The following is a 20,572-nucleotide window of genomic DNA, read 5'->3' as shown; positions in this document are numbered from 1 at the left end:
CACATGCAGGTATAACGTCCTCTTTTTTTTTTTTTTTTTTTTTTTTTTTTTATTTATTTGAAGTAATCTACAATCTATACATTTCTTAGTATAATAAGTAGGTTTGATAGGTGACAAGTAAGAGTGATGTGAATAATAAGATTAGGGAAGATACCCAGTGGTAACACCCTGTGTAAACGTCCTCTTAAGAGAATTTTAACACACTGCAACACGTACAAATTACGATAGTAGGTAATAACAATGACAATAATAATAGGTAATAAAACAGCGGTAAATATAAGTACATTGTGTGATCGTCGTGGTGTAGGTCGTTCAAGGATTCGACATTTTTGATCTAGATGTCAGCATCATAGTTCATAATAATATATATAATTGCATAACACAACCAACGCTCAAAGACGCTATAATTAACACGGGCCTATAGGATCCGTTTGTAATGAAATTATACATAATCGATAACGGACTAACGGAACAAAAATAATAGCACGCGGTGGTAACTATATACATAATATTATACTATAGCTGGTATTACAGTATAGGGTATATAATATTATTATTATGTTATTATGCATCAAAAGGCGCTATTGATCATTATTGGCCAACGGTGTATACATAATAAATACACACACACACACACAATATTATAATTTATAACAATATAATATTATGCGCGGTGTATATAGAAACTTGGACCGCAGGCGACTGTTTTGGCAACGGGGCGACGACGTTGGTTCGCGCAGAGTCGCTGTTGCCGCCAATAAGCAAGCACGCTCGACTCGTCAACAAAAAGCGAAATATACATATATATTAAAAATAAAAACGTTACTTTCTATATACGCGTATATCAATGCGCGCTGCACATAGCGGTACTTTCTCTATTCGCGAAACACAATAGACGTCCTGCAATATTATATTATATTACACTTCCTACAAACACCACATCGAGCGCGCGCGGCACGTTATCATTATCTCGTTGTGCGGGGCGTGAATGCGTATACTATGCGCGTATTATATATATAATATGACCGGGAACGTACGATTGTTGAAAGAAAATAATAAAACAACACCATAATAATAATATAATCGTCGATAGATGTTTACGCAGATTAAAATAATATTTTATGCGCGTGCGTTGATCAAGACAACCGAGACATCCCGCCGCCACCGCTGTGGTCGAAGATCGTCGGTGGCGTTCATATATTATTATTCATACATAATATTAAGCGCTCATATTATAATATATTAATATAAAAACGGGACTCAAAGTCGAAGAACCTAAGAAAAAATAACCGAAATAGGTCGAATGAATACATATACACACATGCTCGAATGTAATTTTGTGCACGGTGTAAAAAAAAATAATAATAAAAAGAAGGCGTAACGGAGAGGCGTGCGTATTAATATTATACAGCCTCACGCGCGCGACGATTCCACAGCAGCCGTCACGCTCTAATGTATATATTACATATTTATATGTATATAGGTACGATTGTCATTTTTTCGTACTATCGCCAATCCGAAGCAGATTCCGGAAAAGCCGAATTTCTTTGACGTAGGTACACTTTTATAATAATATACGTATAAAAATATGATTTAGGTAGATATGTAGTGCAAAGTGGCTATAATCACGCTGTTTTAAGTAGGTACTTATTTAATAAAATTGATATTAGGTATTCGATTTAAATAAATTAATAAAAAAAGAAAACTTGTAGATTTGCCTTTCGTTATGCACTAAGTCACTATGTATACCTATATAAAGATATACCTATATATATTAGGAACCATAATCACCCGCTCGCAACGGACGAAGAGACGAAAACTATGTGCGCGATAAAAGATACCAGATTATTGCGATATACCTATCCATCACGCGTATCTGAGCAGTATCTTGTGGCGATACCAACTTTTGCTTATCAAATAAGATTTCAACTTTTTTCGTGTAAACTGTAAGGATGATGACATTTCGAAAACTTTGAATCGATATAAATCGAAATTCTGACTAATGGTTTTAGAGTCAATTAACTTGGAGTACATTAAGCCCGATTAAGGATAATTTAGAGATCCTTGATGATAGGTTTGGAATATATGGGGGCTATGATGATTTGAAAATATCAGTAATTATTATAAAATATACATCAATATTTTATAATGTTGTGCAACCATATTTAAGGATTACAATCCTTCGAATATAAATTGTAATAAATGATAACTCAGAAAATAGAATTCGAATTCGAATTTAGAATTTGTATATTATATTTATTACTAAATTGAGGTATACCTATATGATCAACTCTCAGTACTGGACATATTTTTATAGATTCATAATTTTAAAAATCACCAGCTCTTCATTAGATCACTTCTATATCCGTAAATTGATTGTTACTCGTAATTCATTAATTATAATATAACTAGATACTATAAATTATAATCAATAAAAGTATACCTGACACACATTTAAATAATACAAATGCCATGATGGCATAATATATAATAGAGTAATATTATACCTGCTATACTAATATTGTATCTAGAACGTATATTATAATTATTAATTAATAGATGATATCTCATATCATTAATTTCACTCACACTGTTAAATGAATAGGTTTATATAGATGTGGTATAAAATATAATGAATCAGTTTTCAGTTTAGTGGAACAATTAATATCAAATCTAAAACCAATAGGTACTACTTTTTATAATTTCACATAAAAATATCAATGAATTTGAATAAGTATTCATTTAATCAGATATTACAACCCCTACAAACTTTTTTGTTTACAATATATAGGGTTGCCATTGGTTACAGAAATATAAGGGACTTTTATAGTTTTATATAATCTATTACAGGTATTTATACGTAAAAACTACTGGATTCATTTTAATAAAAATAAAAATTGGTATCAGAGATACCATGAAAGTTTAGAGACAGGTTTGAGCCAAGTTCCACAAAATTCCAGATTAAATATCTGCCAAAATACCAAATATCCAATCACGCCTCGGCTAAAGTAATACACAGAGCGAGGTGAACCGTTGCCGATTTTCCCGTGAGCTAAGCTGCACTAAAACTAAGATACACCTATATCTATATAACATTGTATTTCATTTTTCCCCGGACAAACTCTGCAGGTTATACAGCTACAGTAACTTAGAAATCTGTATCTTGTATTGCTTTTATTTTTAAATATAATGGTAATGTGGTTTATAAAAATAAAATTATATTTACAACGTAGAATTAAGATAAATTAAAATATTTAACTTACTTGGAAATGCCTGGAAGATGGCGGTGGTTGAGGATAACACTGCATCATGTCTGCAAAATATTCGAGTTCATCAAAGTCAAACTCAAACGATGGTTCGTAATACGGAGATTCTTTCACCTATATAGTAGAATAAAAAAAAATAATAATGATAATAGTAATAAATAGAATACACGAAAAATAACAACAATGTAACCAAATAAAAGCATAATAATATATACACCTGACAATATTACACACAAGTATAATATAATATAGGATGATCGATGTGTACAGGAAATCGAGAATTGGTTACGGACTTTTTTCTATACTCTATCTTTCTCTGATCAACTCTCTATCACGCTACATAAAATCCACTATGAATCCCATAGAGAAAACATGCCACCCATTCTACAATTCGATTTTTCCACTAATGTACCGTGGTATTGTATTACTTTAGTGTAGTCTAGTTCACATTGCATATACGCTACACAAAAAACTTGTACCTCACTATACCAAAGTAAAAATGAACATTTAATTTTAAATTGCATGAATGTATTTATCATAAATGATCATGAATAATAATATCAACAATAACAATTAACAATAAAATAAAATTGTTCTAGTTGTGTCAGATATAAAGAAACCAATAACAAAATTTAATCAACTTCACTATCTATTGTATAGTGATGTATAGTGTATACACACGAAACTTTTGATATAACATATCATACAAAGTATCCTGCACCTTTAAACATTTATTTATTACCTGTTTAATAAGTAGGGACCTATTTCTAAAATCAAAATTATAATCTGCATTCTATATGATACATAATTTTGTCAAAATTTGATCTTAAAAATACTGATAGTAAAAATGTGCATATATATTTTCAATATTTTTTAATTTCGGTAAGAACATGTAATACACTATTGTATTGCATTATCAAGCATTAGGTGTGAAAATTTAAAATGTAATGGATTTGTAACTACAATATAATTTCTAATGTTCCGTTATTTTGAGGAAATTTGTAAACATTTGAACTTAGAACGTTTATAATAAAAAATCGAATATGTCAAAAACTGGTGTTGTAAAATATTCTGGCTTAACCACTGTTTTTTGTTGGGCCCGTTTCACAGACACGCGTACTGTACCTACGTGTGGGTATAAAACTGGTCTATGTTTTTCTCAATTATTAAGAAATGCGTACTGCAGTAAATTTCTTATTTTAGACCACTCATTACTCAACGTACAAACTAAATCAAATTTTCTAAAAAAAACCACCCTCAATGCTGAGAAAATAGGAATACATTTTCTTCATCAAAACGTGATGATAGACAAAAACAATTAAGTTTTATCACTGATGTAAGTTTCTATAGGGTCAATTAAATAAATTAATCATATTGTGTTTTAACAAATCATACATTTTTTTTATCAAAAATTAAATATATTAGTGAATCATTATAATTAAAAACAGTTAAATCTTTAAACATATTTAAACATATTTGTATTATTGTTGAGAAAATAATTACATCACTATAATAATATCCATAATATTGTTAACAATTTAATTCACACGTTTATTAATAAAAACAAATCATAGAAGTTTTAGTATACATTATAGTAATAATTATTGTAATCAAATTTTTAAAATAGTATCTAGGTATATAATATTTATATTATAATTACAAAAATTATAAAGATTATATTACGATTTTTAGATAGGTAATATATAAAAATAGTTAGAAATATATACCAGTATGTAATCAATCTATGTGTAAAGTATTCAATTTTAAAAAAAACAGGATACTGCAGCGACTGTGCAAATGCGTTGGTTGTAGTGTATTTTTATTATTATTTTGAATGCAATGATGAACCATCGTATAAAGAAAATAATAGAACGAACCAAATTCTATATTATGTTTATTTTAAAGTTAATAGGATAATTTTAATATTTAAAATTAGTTATACTTATAAAAAATGTATAAACTATAAGACTTATACAATTTATCGGATAACACAGTAATGTAAATATGAGTACCTACCTAACCTTGTATTTTAAAATGACAATAGTATTAATTATGACAATTTCAAAATGTTCTATAAGAATATAATTGAAAGACGACATCAATAATAAAAACTAAACTAAAACTAGAAATAAAATTATCATATTACTACAAAAGAAGTATAAGCAAGAAATTACGATTTTCCAACTGAATAATTGTTTGAATGTGACGAATTATTTTATTGCTTTGAAATGTATATAACAAAAATATGCCTAACACTATAATAATACTAAATATGTACTGCACTAAATGAGAGCAAAATAAATAGGAAAAAACAAAATTTGCCTTAAATCCATCCTTTGAATATTCTGTGTATCTAGCTATATTTATTTTAATAATATATAAAAGTATAACACAATAATGAAACTAAATCGTATGAGATACTTTTCATCCAAAACTGACTTATAGACTAAATCAAATAAAAAATTCACAAAATAAATATTTTAAATTTTTATTCCCACATATAACTATAAGAGCATAATATTTGTGCATGTATGGGAAATTAATACTGGCTAAATAATAAATGTATGAACACATTGCATATAGCATAGGTACAACTTATACAACAATAATTTAAACACGTTTGGGATCGACTACACCCTAAACTTTACTATTCTACATTTCTACCATTGATATTAATAACTATATACAACTAAGAAAAAATATAATTACATAGATACAACTTTTAAGTAGTGAAACAAATTATAAATTAGATGAAAATATTAGTCAGGAAATTAAATTACAATTTTATTGGAAATATTAAAAAAAAAATTGGTATTTTATTATTGCTTAAAAGTTACATTTCAGTAATTTTCCACAATTTTTTCAATAGCTATTTGAAATATTCATTACTATATAAAAGCAATATATTATAATATGTATAAAAATAATCAACACATATAGAAAACGTGTTCTGGAAGGCAAATAGGCAATAAGTTCATAAATATTTAAATTAAGTACATTAAGTTCATAATTATAACTGTAATATAAAATATAAATCAATATAGGTACCTACCTAATTATATATAACTGTTTATAACTGATACTCAAAACATTTAATTTTTATACGCAGAATTTAATAGGTAGGTACTAAGCGAGCGGTATTCAAGCTTTAAAAAAAGATAAAAATGTGGACGGAGATTCAATTAATTCAGAAAAATGTTTAAGTGTAAAATTAACTGAAATACCAAGTTTTATAAATAAGAATATTGAATCATTTATTGCAGATAAAACTCTAAATTTTTTTAAAACATTCAATATAAATTATAACTTTATTGAAACATCGCCGTCAACTTGGGAGAACAATTTAGAATACAAACGGGTAAAGAAATTATCAGCAAATTAATAATTGTAAATGATACGGCTGAACAAGCTGTTAAATTAATTGAAGATTTTAACAAGATTGGTTCAAAAAATGAAGAACACAAGCAGTATATTCTTCAAGTTGTCACGGAATACAGGCAACGATATTCAAATTCAAACAAAAGCACTCTTATGGAAAAATTATAATATATATGCGTGCAAAATAAAATATTTATTGAAATTCATTATTACTAAAAATTGTGTATAAAATTAAATTTGTTTTTCCTTACACAATAAATATTTATAATTTAGTTTGTTCGGTAATTTTACGAATTACTCAATTTTTAAAAAATATTAACATTGTTAAACTTTTGAGAGCTTTGGGGCACGGGTTAAACTTATCCAATTATGCTCAAATTTTGTATGCATAATTTTTATACATATTGAAACCCAACTAGGGGGATCGGTCACAAAAATTTAAATATTAAGAAATAAGGACCTCCATAGGCCCTATATATGTATAATATGTTGTTAATAAATAATTTATTAAAACAAATATTGAATATAACATAAATTACATAATATACTATTGTCATGTTGATAAAATATATAAATTGTATTATACTACGTGTATATTTAATCAGGAATATGTTTTTACTCGAAACATTGTAATTTGTTTAAACATATAAATATTTAAAAAAAAAATAATAATAATAATAAACACCAATACTAAATGTGAATATGGAAAAGAAAAAGAGTATTTGCGTATCATTAGATAATGTATATCGACATATCGTAATTGTATATTAAATAAATAGATCCCGTAACTCTAAGTAGGCACACTGTACAGTACAGTTATAATTTATAATACATATATATTAAATATTATGTATATTACGTAACATGGCATCTATACAGAAATATAAGTAAAACAAGAATATGGCCGCTAAAACATGAACAATTTTCATGAACTCTAAAATTGACAAATTTGAAAATAGGTACCTAGACACAATTATGATACAGAATAGTTTATGCAATACTCCTCCTATGGATTAGTTGTAAACAAATAAATAATAACAGATTTATATTTAATAACCGAATGTAAATACACAGCGTGCCTATATTATATTATACATATATAATATTTAACTATCCTGTATTAAATCATAATCAATTGTAATGTTTTTGTATTATGTATATATAATATATATATAGATAAGATAGATATAAATGTATTACAAAAAATACTAAATCAAATACCTACTGTTTATTAAGCAAATCGTATAATAGGTATTTTGTTAATTGGTAATACGCGTATCTATAATTACATATTATAAGCTAATATAAAGGTTATAATCCAATCTTTTAAGTAAACGGAATTTTATGCCTTCAAGCTTATGACATAATAAGAATATAATACACAAAAATTAACTCACACGAAATCCTGGATTTAAACTTGGAGACTCGTTATTACTGCTTGACTGGTCATATTTTTTGTGTTCGGCAGATTCATCGGCATCCAAATCCGATGTTTCGGTATCATTGTCACTGGACGCTCGTCTCGAACGACTTTCGTCTGTAAAAGATTAACACAATGACGGCACTGAAGTCTAATACACTGATACGAGCACGACAAAGAACGGTATATTTTTTTAAGAAATACATGCGACGCATATACCGATTGTCCCATACAACCCTAACCTGGTTGTGTTCAGGTAAAATTAAGTTGAACGTTACACCGAATAAATAAAGCGCTAAGTCATCGGGGACAATAAAGGCCACGGCGGCATCGGTCGGTCCCTTGAGGCCGAAAAGACGTACAACGCACTAATGGGCAGGGAAAAAAATATTCGGCGAATATGGGTAAATCGAATTTTGTGTTGTTATAAGTTTTTTATACAAAAAAAATTAAATATGATGTACGACTGCGACTGCGACGACGACGACCACTACGACAACAACGGTGCGTATAAAACGATGACGAAAAACCGAACGAGTGACTACTGTTGATCGGTGGGCTGCCGAAAAAATACAGTTCCCCCGGTCCAGACGCACGATTGAGGCTCTCCGACATAATATTATCCATCAATCCAACATGGCCGCCGATGCCACCGCCGTACCACCGAGTCACTTCAGTTCCCATGACCCCGCATTCCTGACCACCGCCACCACCGCCGCCGCCACCACCTCCAACACCACCACTGCCACGACCTCCACCACCACCACAATCACCACTACCCACCACTGCACTACTGGCGGTCTTCCGATTTTATTTTATCGTTTTCATTATTATTAATCCCCCCCACCAAAGCGATTTCCGTACGTGTAAATAACCACCACTACCACAACGCGTCGTTGCGTGAGTATCATCCATCGTCTCCTTCTTAATAGCGTATACTGGAGAGTACGTGTGTGCATAATATATACCTACCTATACCAGGCGGATATAGGTACCTATACCATCTATCGCGTAGTTTCGGGCTGTAGGTGAACCGGGTATAACCACACTTTTTCCGCGTGAGAAAATCATCACTTCCGACTACAACAGATACACTCGCACAGGACCTATATTATATACATAAATACACTATACATATCTATATCTAAATGCATATTATAGGTACACTGCAGCTAGTATATAAGTCCCGTTTTGTGTTTATGTGTATACGCCGGGGGAAAACGACGTGTATCCGCTCTCTTCGAACTACACTGCAGCAGGGCAATCGGAAAAATAAGAAAATCTAAATTGGAAAGTTCCGATTATCGTTGTGAATTTGTATACATGCATATAAAATATAAATACGTTTTTTCAGAGACACATTCCCGTGTATTTTAACATCGCGCGATTTTTTCTGCTTTATACATTTTTTTTTTTTTAGTCATCATCAAAAATCTATATGCTTGCTGATACAGCAGCTGAAGATCTATAGGTGTATAATAGGACAGTGTTATTATAGCGTGCGTCTATATATATGCAATAGATACTCAAAATTCACTATAGTATAGGTACACCTACATTTATATATATTCGCGCGAAACAGGAGATTCGTATTTGCAGGTTGAAATGTGTACTGTGTAGTGACGTGTAACGACGTTTTATATAGAATATAATATGTATGATATATAAACAACAATGACAAAAATGTAGTTAAAAAACCCGCATAATATACATAAACATATATGTACTGTATATAATATACATTATACATTATAGTATTATACTTCAGTAAGTAGGAACGAACGTAAATAAATAAATAAATTCATTGTACCTGTGAGTGTGCATATACAATATAATATATACTTAATATATATACCTATATATAAAAAATACATGTACACAAAAACATACATTTTAATCTGCACAGAATAGAATAAAAGTTAATTTAGTTATTCGAATAAGGCTATAACAAAACAAAATCCCGCTACAACTCCAAAGAAACAAAGACACAGTAAGATATATCATCAAATGGAAAAGCACACTCAACCATATTGGACACAAGATCATTTTCAACAACCATATCGCACCACCAATAAAATACAGAACACAATAAATCTTCCACGATACGGGACATATTTAACAAATTACAGCAATCAATGAATATTCACACCTCAGTCGTAAATAAAATTACGTTCCAAGTCATACCACCTTGGAAATGGGAACTGAAACTAAACACTGAACTTCTCGACTTCAATAAAAACGAAACAAATAATACAATAATCACCTCTCTTTTTAAAAATACGATCCAGCACTCATTCTTCAACTTCACAAAAATATACACCGATGCATCCAAATCTGAACATGGAGTATGCTTTGCTGTAATTAAAGACGACACAATCATTCAACATAAGCTTCCAATGATAGCCAGCATTTTCTCTGCCGAAAACTATTCCATCTATGAAGGGGTAAAACTAGCAAATACTCTAGAATCAAATGATATACTTATAATCAGCGACTCCCCTAGCACTTTACTACCTCTTAAAAATCTATCCACTAAAAATGAAATAACCCTAAACATTCAAACACTGGTATTGCAGGAAATGAAAGAGCCGACAAATATGCTGATCTCACAACGAACAATATTTCGATCTCTACTTTAAATAACATCCCGTCCAATGACATGATAAACTCTATTAATAAAAAAATCCTCTCATTTTGGCAAAACCAATGGAATTTAATACCAACATCCAATAAACTCAAAAATATCAACAAAAAAAACAATCAAAAGGTGGCACCCCCCCCTTTTTAACAGACGTCAAGACATTGCAATCACACGCATCAGAATCGGACATTCTTTTCTCACACACCCATATCTAATTAGGAAAGAGTCCCAACCAAGATGCGACACATGCAATCAAATACTCAACATCAAACATATAGTGGAGGAATGCACACTGTACACCTCAACACGCACCGACCTGAACATTCCACCTAACGTTGCAGAAGCACTCAACGAACATCAACCTTAAAAATCATTGAATTTTTAAATATTACTAATATTATTAAAAAACTGTAAATACAAAATTGTAAAGTCATAATTATCTTTCCAATGTAATACCTAATTTTAAGAAACATCAGTGAAACAACTATGTAAAACATTGACAAGCTAATAACCCTAGCTGTTAAAACATTTATCCTTTAAATAAAAAAAAAAAAACAAACTTTAACATTTATTATTTAAATAACAAACAATAACATATGCGTCATATAAATATATTATATAAATATATAAAATACAAATGTACAGTGGAAATCCAAATATTTGGTTGAACCCTTATAAATTATAAAATGTATTTGCAACGCCCTAATGCAATTCACTTATACAGATTATTTAAAATTACGAATCTATGATGTGTATTTACTTCCGATTGTTCAAATTTCAATTTAAAAATCGACTATATTGTACTATAACAATTTAACAATTTACTATAAAGAGTTGATTTTATTTGAAACCCATACGTTTGTATCGTCGAAGATTTTAATAAATTCAATCTTAAATGAAGAACTGAGGGTGAAATTGCTTGGTAAATAACCAAGTATATATAATTGAGGTATAAAAAACAATAATAAATTATAAGAGGATATAAAAGTTAGGTAATTATTTTACTGTGTATTTGAAAAACATCTATATACATTATACAACATAAATTTCAATGTATATTATATTATAGACTATTTATTACTATAAGTTAAAATGTCCATAAAAAATAATACTAAAAAAGTATTTGATAAATTAGAAACGGTGAATGATCTTTCCGCGCGATTTCTAGTACGATAATTCACATAGAAGAATATCTTTATTTTAAATGTCATACTGTCTGCTATAACAATTCATGACGTCAATAATATAGTCGCCCACTTAGTTTTTTGTTCCGGTCATATACCTACTTGGCATGTTGGAACATAATTTAAGTTATCATTGTTTCCTTGAAACAACTTTTACATCATATTAGTAAGTGTTATTAATATACAATAGCTGATAAAAATATAATATTTATTATTATTTGTACCTTTGCTAATCTACAGAATCTAAATAATACATAAACTATAAATTCGTATAATATATGCTGTAACTCGTGTCTTAAATAGACAAAATAGTGCTAACATTCATAAAAATATTTAAAAGTATTATATTAGGTATTAATATCTACGAAACTATTTGCAAAAAACATAAATTGTTTAAGAATAATCAATTTTTAAATTAATGTTGTGAGGCTGCAAATACACTTTGAACTGTATAGATACATAATATTATACCTATAAAATTGAAAAATAAAATAATGACTTTATAATTTTATAAGAAGAATTATGAATGAAATGTACAGAAAAAAAGAAAGCACTCTTTTCCAGTCAATGAATTAGCTTATTGCTCTAATTATTCTCATCTCAACACGCTTATTAAGTGATGATTTGTTGCCAAATTGTTTATTAAATATTAAATACGGACCTGATTAAAACAGAGTGTATTATATTTCTAAACTGTATAACTTATTATAGGTTTATGTTTGATACAACATGTGGGATTAAAATATATACCTTCTAATATACCTATTATATTATGTACTATTTGAATTATGTAAGCTTAAATAATAATAAATAATAATAAATAATAAATAATAAATAATAATACCGATTAAATGTGCCCCCTATATTATATCCCGCCATCATTCAATTATCAAAACCATCTGTCCTAAATTATTATCCAATCAGGCAACAACATTTTATTGGTTTAATAATATAGGGATAGGACATGCTGGCGCTCACACGAGGAAAACCTAAACTTGCAGTGGCAGATGGTCTCCAGGTGGTTTTATAGGTGTTATAAGTACAGTACCTGGTGCACCTATCCTTCATTATTACTAATATTATTTATTATTATTCATTATTAAAGATAATTATTATTTTTACATAAAATCAACCGGAAGTCTCCTGTCAACGACCAATTCCAATTTGCATTAAATAGTATTATCGACATTTAAAAAAATACATTCATCGTTCCACTCAGAATCTAATAGGAACCTGCCCCAAAAATAAAACAAATTATTAAATATGCAATAGGTGTATCTATGGAATTCGCAGATCGTACATAATATAACTGTACCAAAAAATGTAGAGGTAATAATACATCAAATAATAATAAAAATTAAATATCACAAAATGTTTATCTAAAACGTTAAAATGTTATACCTACATAAAAATATAGGTATACATCAAAGTCAATAGGAAGCTCTATAATATTATAATAGATTCCTAAATTACCAAATTCATTATTATAAGCAAATATTAAATAGTTATAAATTATTAACTTGTACCTACAATTGATTAGGCACCTACCTAATTAAGATGTTATTTTTTTCAGAAACAGAAAGATACAAAAAGTCGTTCAATATTGTTGTTCATTATGGAAATTAGAATTTAAATATTCTAAATACGACACATTTACTAGCCTGAGCTTTTGGTGAGTCTATACAACAAGGATCAGTGACTGATTTAGGGGTTGTGAGAGCCCCCATATTAACAAAAAAAAAAAATTAGTAATATAATTTTTGTATTATAATTATTATAATTATATTTTGTATAGTAATATAATTAGTAATTATTATATTATCATAAAAAAGTTTTACTGGGACATCCAATTTCTAAAGTGTCGATTATGACATTAGCGACATATCGGCCATCTACGTCTGTAGTCTCATCTATACTCACCCACATTTTTTTATTCTCCACGTAAGTTCTAATAGAATTTATTGTATTATTGTAAGTATTGCCTACATACCTCTTTCGAATTGTGGATTCGTCTGGAATGTATTGGCCGGTAAACTTTTAAAAAAAATTGCGGAAATTTTCATTTTTCAGTTTAGAAAGAGGAATGTTAGCAGATACCATTGCAGTACAAAGATCTGTAGTAAATACATTATTTTTTGGAATGGTATTAATTAATGTTTGAACAACTTCACTTTTTTTATTTTTTTGAATATCTAGTGCACGTAGGTAAATGTTTTTCTCTACCCACATGTTGTGTCACAGTAAATTTTTTTGCGGCTGCCACTCTGACCTCACAAATCTTACAAAAAAGAACGCTTCCATCGGTAGAAAAAATTGATTCCCCAAATTGTTGAACGTATATGACCGCAAACGACAAACATCTGAAGATTTGGCCTTAGGCATTTTCAAAAACTTCGTGAAATAAACAAAACTAAACTAAATACATCTACGAAAATCACTCGAAAACGTTAACGACGAGACTATACGCGATACTAAACTATGAAATAATGACTCAATTCAACAGTGCAATACAAAATTACAATTTAGATAAATAGTTTATCGCATCTTATCTTTAGCTTAATGTGGGTAATAATCTGTTGTAACTTGTATGTATATATTTTGTGCCTACACGTGTCAACAATAATTTCGTAATTTCGTAACATAATACAAATTTAGGTATTTTAATTTTTTTTAGAATGAATGTGGACAAAAATATTGAAAAAATGACTTAAAAACCACAAAATGCACTAAAAATTTCAAAAAATACAAAATAAAAGTTACATTTTTTAATTCTTTGATGTATGAAATGAAACTTTTTGCTTGGAAACCAATGTTTTCGGACATTCAGAAAAAAATGAAATTTGCATTCAAATCCGTTTCCTAATAATTACTATACAATTTAAATTGTATATAATATTATACTCTTTTATTTTTATGGTATATAATAATTTAATATTAGGTATATTAGTATACGCGAGATCGTTTAATTGTAAATTATCGTTAGTCGCTATATTATATTTTCGTGTAGTGCGCCAGTATAATAAGTACGTGGTTTTCCGATAGAGACTCTCAGGCATAGGAGCAATTTGGGGGGGGGGGCTAGCCTCCCCCTCCCTTAGTTTAATATAAGCCTTCCTCATTTTTTAAATATATTTATTCCTAAATCCATAATTAGTACGACAGAACCTAATAAAGAAATGATTAAATTAAAAACAATTGGGTTTCTTAGCCAATTCGATAGTCAGTGTACAGGAATGCTGTCTAACAGCAAATAACTAATAGGTAATAATTATTTATAATTAATATCGATTTACAGAAGATATAGTCAATTGTTGTTATTAATGTTAGCAACTATTAGTATTTAAAATCAATGATAATATGATACATCGTTGTATACTCACTGCTCTAGCCTCTAAATACTCTATATTATATAACAGTATGATAATATAATAGAAACTCACTTAGAAACTGTGTAGGTAATATTCTGTAAGTCCAAATTCGTTTTAGTTACACTTATAAGACTATACAATTTATTCTAATGTTTTATTCTTTATAGTATAATAATTAATAGTTTGATTTATCAAAAACATTCTTCGTGTGTCAAGTTCTTTTTTTCTCAATATTTCTGCATGTTTTTTTAATTAAAATAATATCAAGAAATAACATTTTTAACATTTTTAATTTAAAAACAAACAAAACACTTATTAATTTTGATTCCTTAAATTCTAAACTATATACAATTTCCTCTATACAAATTGTTAAAAATAACGAAGATAATGATCCAGCCTTGAAAATTATTATACGTTGTGAGGGGTGCGGGGGCAAAGTCCCTACGGGTCTGTGTTGGATTTATAAATGTAGACCCCCCCAAACAGTTGTCCAAATGTCGTCTTTGCTCTCAGGTTCTCTATATTTTATAATTTTAATTTGGTCGATTAATATGTTTGACGACTGTCATGTTCAAAGTAATTGTTTCAATGCTTGTAGCTGTAAATCATGTTACCATCGGAAAGATGCTTTACAACATTACGACGACTTAAAATATAATGGTTGAGTATACACAAGGCCCTAACTAAAAACAATGTCAGGGTTCCAAAACTTTTTTTAATGTGGGTACTGGACACTTATCATTTTTACTACTCGTTTTGGTCTCCTTCTCGTGCATATCCATGAGAGGACGTTTCTATAGATATAGATAATTGATCAATTCGCAAAAAATAAGAATAAAAAGTTATATTTTGTATTGTACCTATAGTTTGTATACTATATAGATGTTCATATTTTGATATTTTTTATCTTTTAACATGTGTACTATTTTGTATAATGTGTAAATTTATTACTTTTAAAATTAAAACATTGAAAATTAATAAAAAACAAAGTTTAGTCTGATAGATGCTCTAAATTTAATAATTTTTTATACGTAGGTAGATACATATAATTGTCACAATTAAGTAGGTAATTATAATAAGATTAATGGCTAATATGGCCTGCATGTGGAGAATAAATACTGATTATGAAGCATTTGAATATATTTCGATATTACAGGTACTTATATAATCAAATATCAACAAAAAAAGTGTGAAAATAATGCCCCCCCAAAAAAAAAAAAATAATAAAAACTAAAATTAAACCCAAGAGCTGCTACTGACAAGGACATCATCGTAATTGATATTTTGTTCTTCTATACGATTAAAACTTGTCATTGCCATTTCGCACCTGTATTTAAAATATACCCTCAAAGAAAACATATTGTACGTTCCTACGTCCTACTAATTTTAATCGTAAGTACATTGTGTGAAAAATAACGATGCAATGAATATAGGTGTAATATGTGTCGGCGTGTTTTAAGACGAGCCTTCATCATCGTTTCAGCCAGCGTACCGGTCATGTCAACAACAGGTAGAGAGAAAAAAAATATAAAACGAAAATCTTTCGAACACTTAACAACATGCAGCAAACGGAATATCGCCTAGTCATCCCAGCCACCATCAGATATAATATCGGCTTAATTCACGGTGCAAACGCTTCGGATGTATAAAGCCGCCTTTTGTGCACGACTACCTACGTCCTACACTCTATCATAACACCCAGATATCTTTCCCACGTGAAGGAGAGGGGGGTACAGTAATAATCATAATAATAATTATTATTATTATCATTATTATATTGTAAAATTAATAGCCGAGCCAAAATCGATTTCGATACATGGTCTGAAACTCGAGATAATATAATAAATATTACATAAGATTTAAAAGATAGATGCATATATAGGCACACTTTACAGCTGATAGTTAGATCGATAACTCGAAATTCCGTCCGCGGGATTGCGGCCAGTTGCACCCCACGCTAAACTCACGGGCACGCGCGCGCGAATGGGTCCGCGTGCACATATATATGTGACGATATGTGCCCTGAGCACGTTATGTTTAAAACCGTATAACCTACACTACTACATACGGTGTTTGTCTTTGTTAAATAGGACAAACACGCGAACAAACAATGAGCGTGTAGAATTTGAGAGAATATTATTATTATATTGTCTGACATTGTAGACTGGTGAAATGACGTTGCACAATGTCCCGTTATGATGCGCTACTGGGACTCGCGCGTTATTTGAACACGTACCACCACTGTTGGGTCGAATCTAGTGGGGTTATAAATTAAAAAGAAAAATCGCGTTTGACATGTGTATTATCACCTATTCGACGACGACAACGACGGCGATGTTTATCGAACAAGATAATGTGTCAGATGTACATAATGTTTTATGTTATACATATTAATATAAATTATTCACGGTCAACAAACGCGCGATATAACTATACACAATAATATATGATCCGTTGAACATCGGGGGTATGTGCCATTTCGATACCGCGAGATATATAGGTACCTTAGATATACATCACATATTGTAATATTATACAGGTATACATATTATAAGAATCTAAACGACCTATTACTACAACCAGCCACCAGCGGGTACCTATATGTATATTATGGGTAGTAGTCAGCCACTGGGTATGTATAAACGCGCGGTTATCGGAGGGCTGCAGCAGGTACATACATAAATATATCTACGTGTACGTATTATATTATTATTAAAATATTATAAAGCGGCGTCATTAAAAGCAATATTTTTTTAGAGGTTTTTTATAAGTATACGTACGTGGAGTACAACAGAACTATTGAAAACGGTTTTATCGTGATGTACGCATTTATATATATATATATATGAAAGATGGAGTCGACTGATGAGCATAAATATATACGTTACACGCGGTATAAATGGATTTATAAGGACACGATAATAATAATAATCGGTATATTATGATAATATAATAATATATCGTTGTCGTATATATACCAAACATAAATTGCACCCCCCCCCCTCACAAACAAAAAAATTGTAAAAACACAACTGTTGAAAATAAATAGTCTAGAACTTAATGCCATTTTGAAAAACTAGAAACGGTGACAGATTTTGAACCTTTTTTTTAATTTACAAAAGCACATATACACATATATAGTCAAACTGAAGAATATCACGAATATATAGTTTTATTACATTAAGTATAGTAGGTACTTCCCATTTGAATATAAATAATTTAAAATTTAAAATATGCATATAATATAATATACCTACATTCATTATTTATTACAACTATTAAAGACATTTTAAAATTAAATGGTTTTTTATGCAATGGAGAATGTTAAAACCGCTATTTTAAAAAAGTTTTTAGAGCATACAAACGATGCACTAAGACTATAAGATCTAAAACCTAGGTTTAACCCATTAATTACAGCTATACAAAAAAAAAATCTATGACAAAACCGTTAGATCGTGAAGTGCGACACAAAAAAAGATGGCTATAATCGGTCAAGGCAATCGGTGAAGCACTAAATTGTTAAAGTATACAAATACAAATAATACATTCTCAAAATAATTAAACAATATACACCTAACGTAAAAAGAATAAAGATTATCTGTTTAGTATTGTAGCCTATAGCTTAGCGTAGAGTATTATATGTTTCAATAGATGACTCAAGGTTTTGTTTATATACCTACAACAAACAAATTTTAATCAAACATGCACTATCTGTTTTATCTATGAAAACTACATATTTAGGTATTATTGTATATAAAATAGAAGTTTATATAAATTGCCTACAATTTAAATGATTGTCTAAGAAAAGACATTTTTTACAATCGTACAATTGTATAAACTATGATAAATTATATTAAATTTTATAATTAATTAAAACTTTTAATGGAAATAAAAGCCGTTATAGTTATAGTTAACGCTCTTTAGCTGGTGGATCGTAAAAACATTGCAGTTGTTAAAAATCAGTTTGGTATGAATGAATTTCTGTGTCGTATTGACTTGACACTTTAGACTCGTTATAAGAATGATCGATCATTTTTAAAATGATGCAGTTACAATATACATATATGTACAATACACGTAGCTACCTATAGTCATTGTCGTAAGAAGAAACAGCGAAAATTATCATTATTTATTCTAAAGAGTTCAAATTATTTGGTACGAATGGCGAATGCAACGTGTTTAAGTATAAAATATAAATAGGTATAGCCGTGTAGGTAGTTATATTAATGTTAATACATATACTACATAATAACATATTATATATAGGTGCTTACTATTAGTAACCCAATTTAAATTTGTATATGAATTATGCATTTTTGTAGGTATGTAAACACGGTTGGTCTTTTTTAAATAATAAATAAAGATTTTTTACAAACTACGCATAATATTATTATATAACGTAGGTACATAAATAAATATAATTTAACAAATATAATATAATTTAACCAATTTTTAATACCCATGTCAATAATAAAAAAACCAGCCAAGTGCGAGTCGGACTCGCGCACGAAGGGTTCCGTACCATCATCAGCTATAAACATGTTGGCAACACTGCTTATATTATATATTCTAGGATTTTTAGTATTTGTTGTTATAGCGGCAACATAAATATGTATCTGTGAAAATGTCAACTTTCTAACTTTCGTAGTTCATGAGATACAGCCTGGTGATAGACGGACGGACAGCGGAGTTTTAGTAATAGTGTCCCATTTTACCGAACGGAACCCTAAAAACAACGTTTACAGGAAGCAGTAGAACTTATATATACACTCCTATAGGAATATTCAACGCATTTAAAAAACCATTTGCAATTTTAAGCACCATTTAATGTCATAAATAATTGTTGATATGATAGTGCGGGCGTGATGCATTCCGTTTAACCAATCAGTAGATTTTGATATTTTATCAAATTATGTATGTATATATAATAGCTGTGGCTGTTATATCGTACGCGAAGAGAAAGGCTAACGTTAAGATTATATATATATATATGTATATATAGGTATTTATAGTATATACTTACTGCATAGCAATAAAGTGTTAAATAGAAGAATGTCATATCGTAGAAATAATTTATATATATATATATATAATACGTAATAAATAAAACACGACCCATACCGTAACGAAATCATACACGATACGACAATGATGGGTGTACCTATATAGTACCCATGTGTATGCGCAGTGCATATCATACTATATATTATATATTATATAGACGTACCCAAAATCCACATATTATATGTATATCAAAGGTATGCCGCCGTACATGTATTCAGAATAATACACACACGACTACAAAATATATATTA

The 20,572-nt window shown here is 29.3% G+C and overlaps 1 protein-coding gene across 2 annotated transcripts in view; it reads right to left on the bottom strand.

Annotated features, from left to right (window-relative positions):
- Positions 1-20,572, bottom strand: part of LOC100168358 (segmentation protein cap'n'collar) — a 106,583-nt gene that overhangs the window by 37,758 nt on the left and 48,253 nt on the right. For both annotated transcript variants that reach the window (XM_001942670.5, XM_016802974.2), the window contains exons 5-6: positions 8,042-8,181; positions 3,264-3,380 (exon numbers count right to left, since the gene is read on the bottom strand). In XM_001942670.5, coding sequence (XP_001942705.2) covers positions 3,264-3,380; positions 8,042-8,181 — 257 coding nt within the window. The remainder of the gene's footprint in view (positions 1-3,263; positions 3,381-8,041; positions 8,182-20,572) is intronic.

The sequence above is a fragment of the Acyrthosiphon pisum genome, chromosome A2 (genome assembly GCF_005508785.2).
Source record: "Acyrthosiphon pisum isolate AL4f chromosome A2, pea_aphid_22Mar2018_4r6ur, whole genome shotgun sequence".
Taxonomy (NCBI): domain Eukaryota; kingdom Metazoa; phylum Arthropoda; class Insecta; order Hemiptera; family Aphididae; genus Acyrthosiphon; species Acyrthosiphon pisum.
This window is presented reverse-complemented; position numbering and strand designations above follow the sequence as displayed.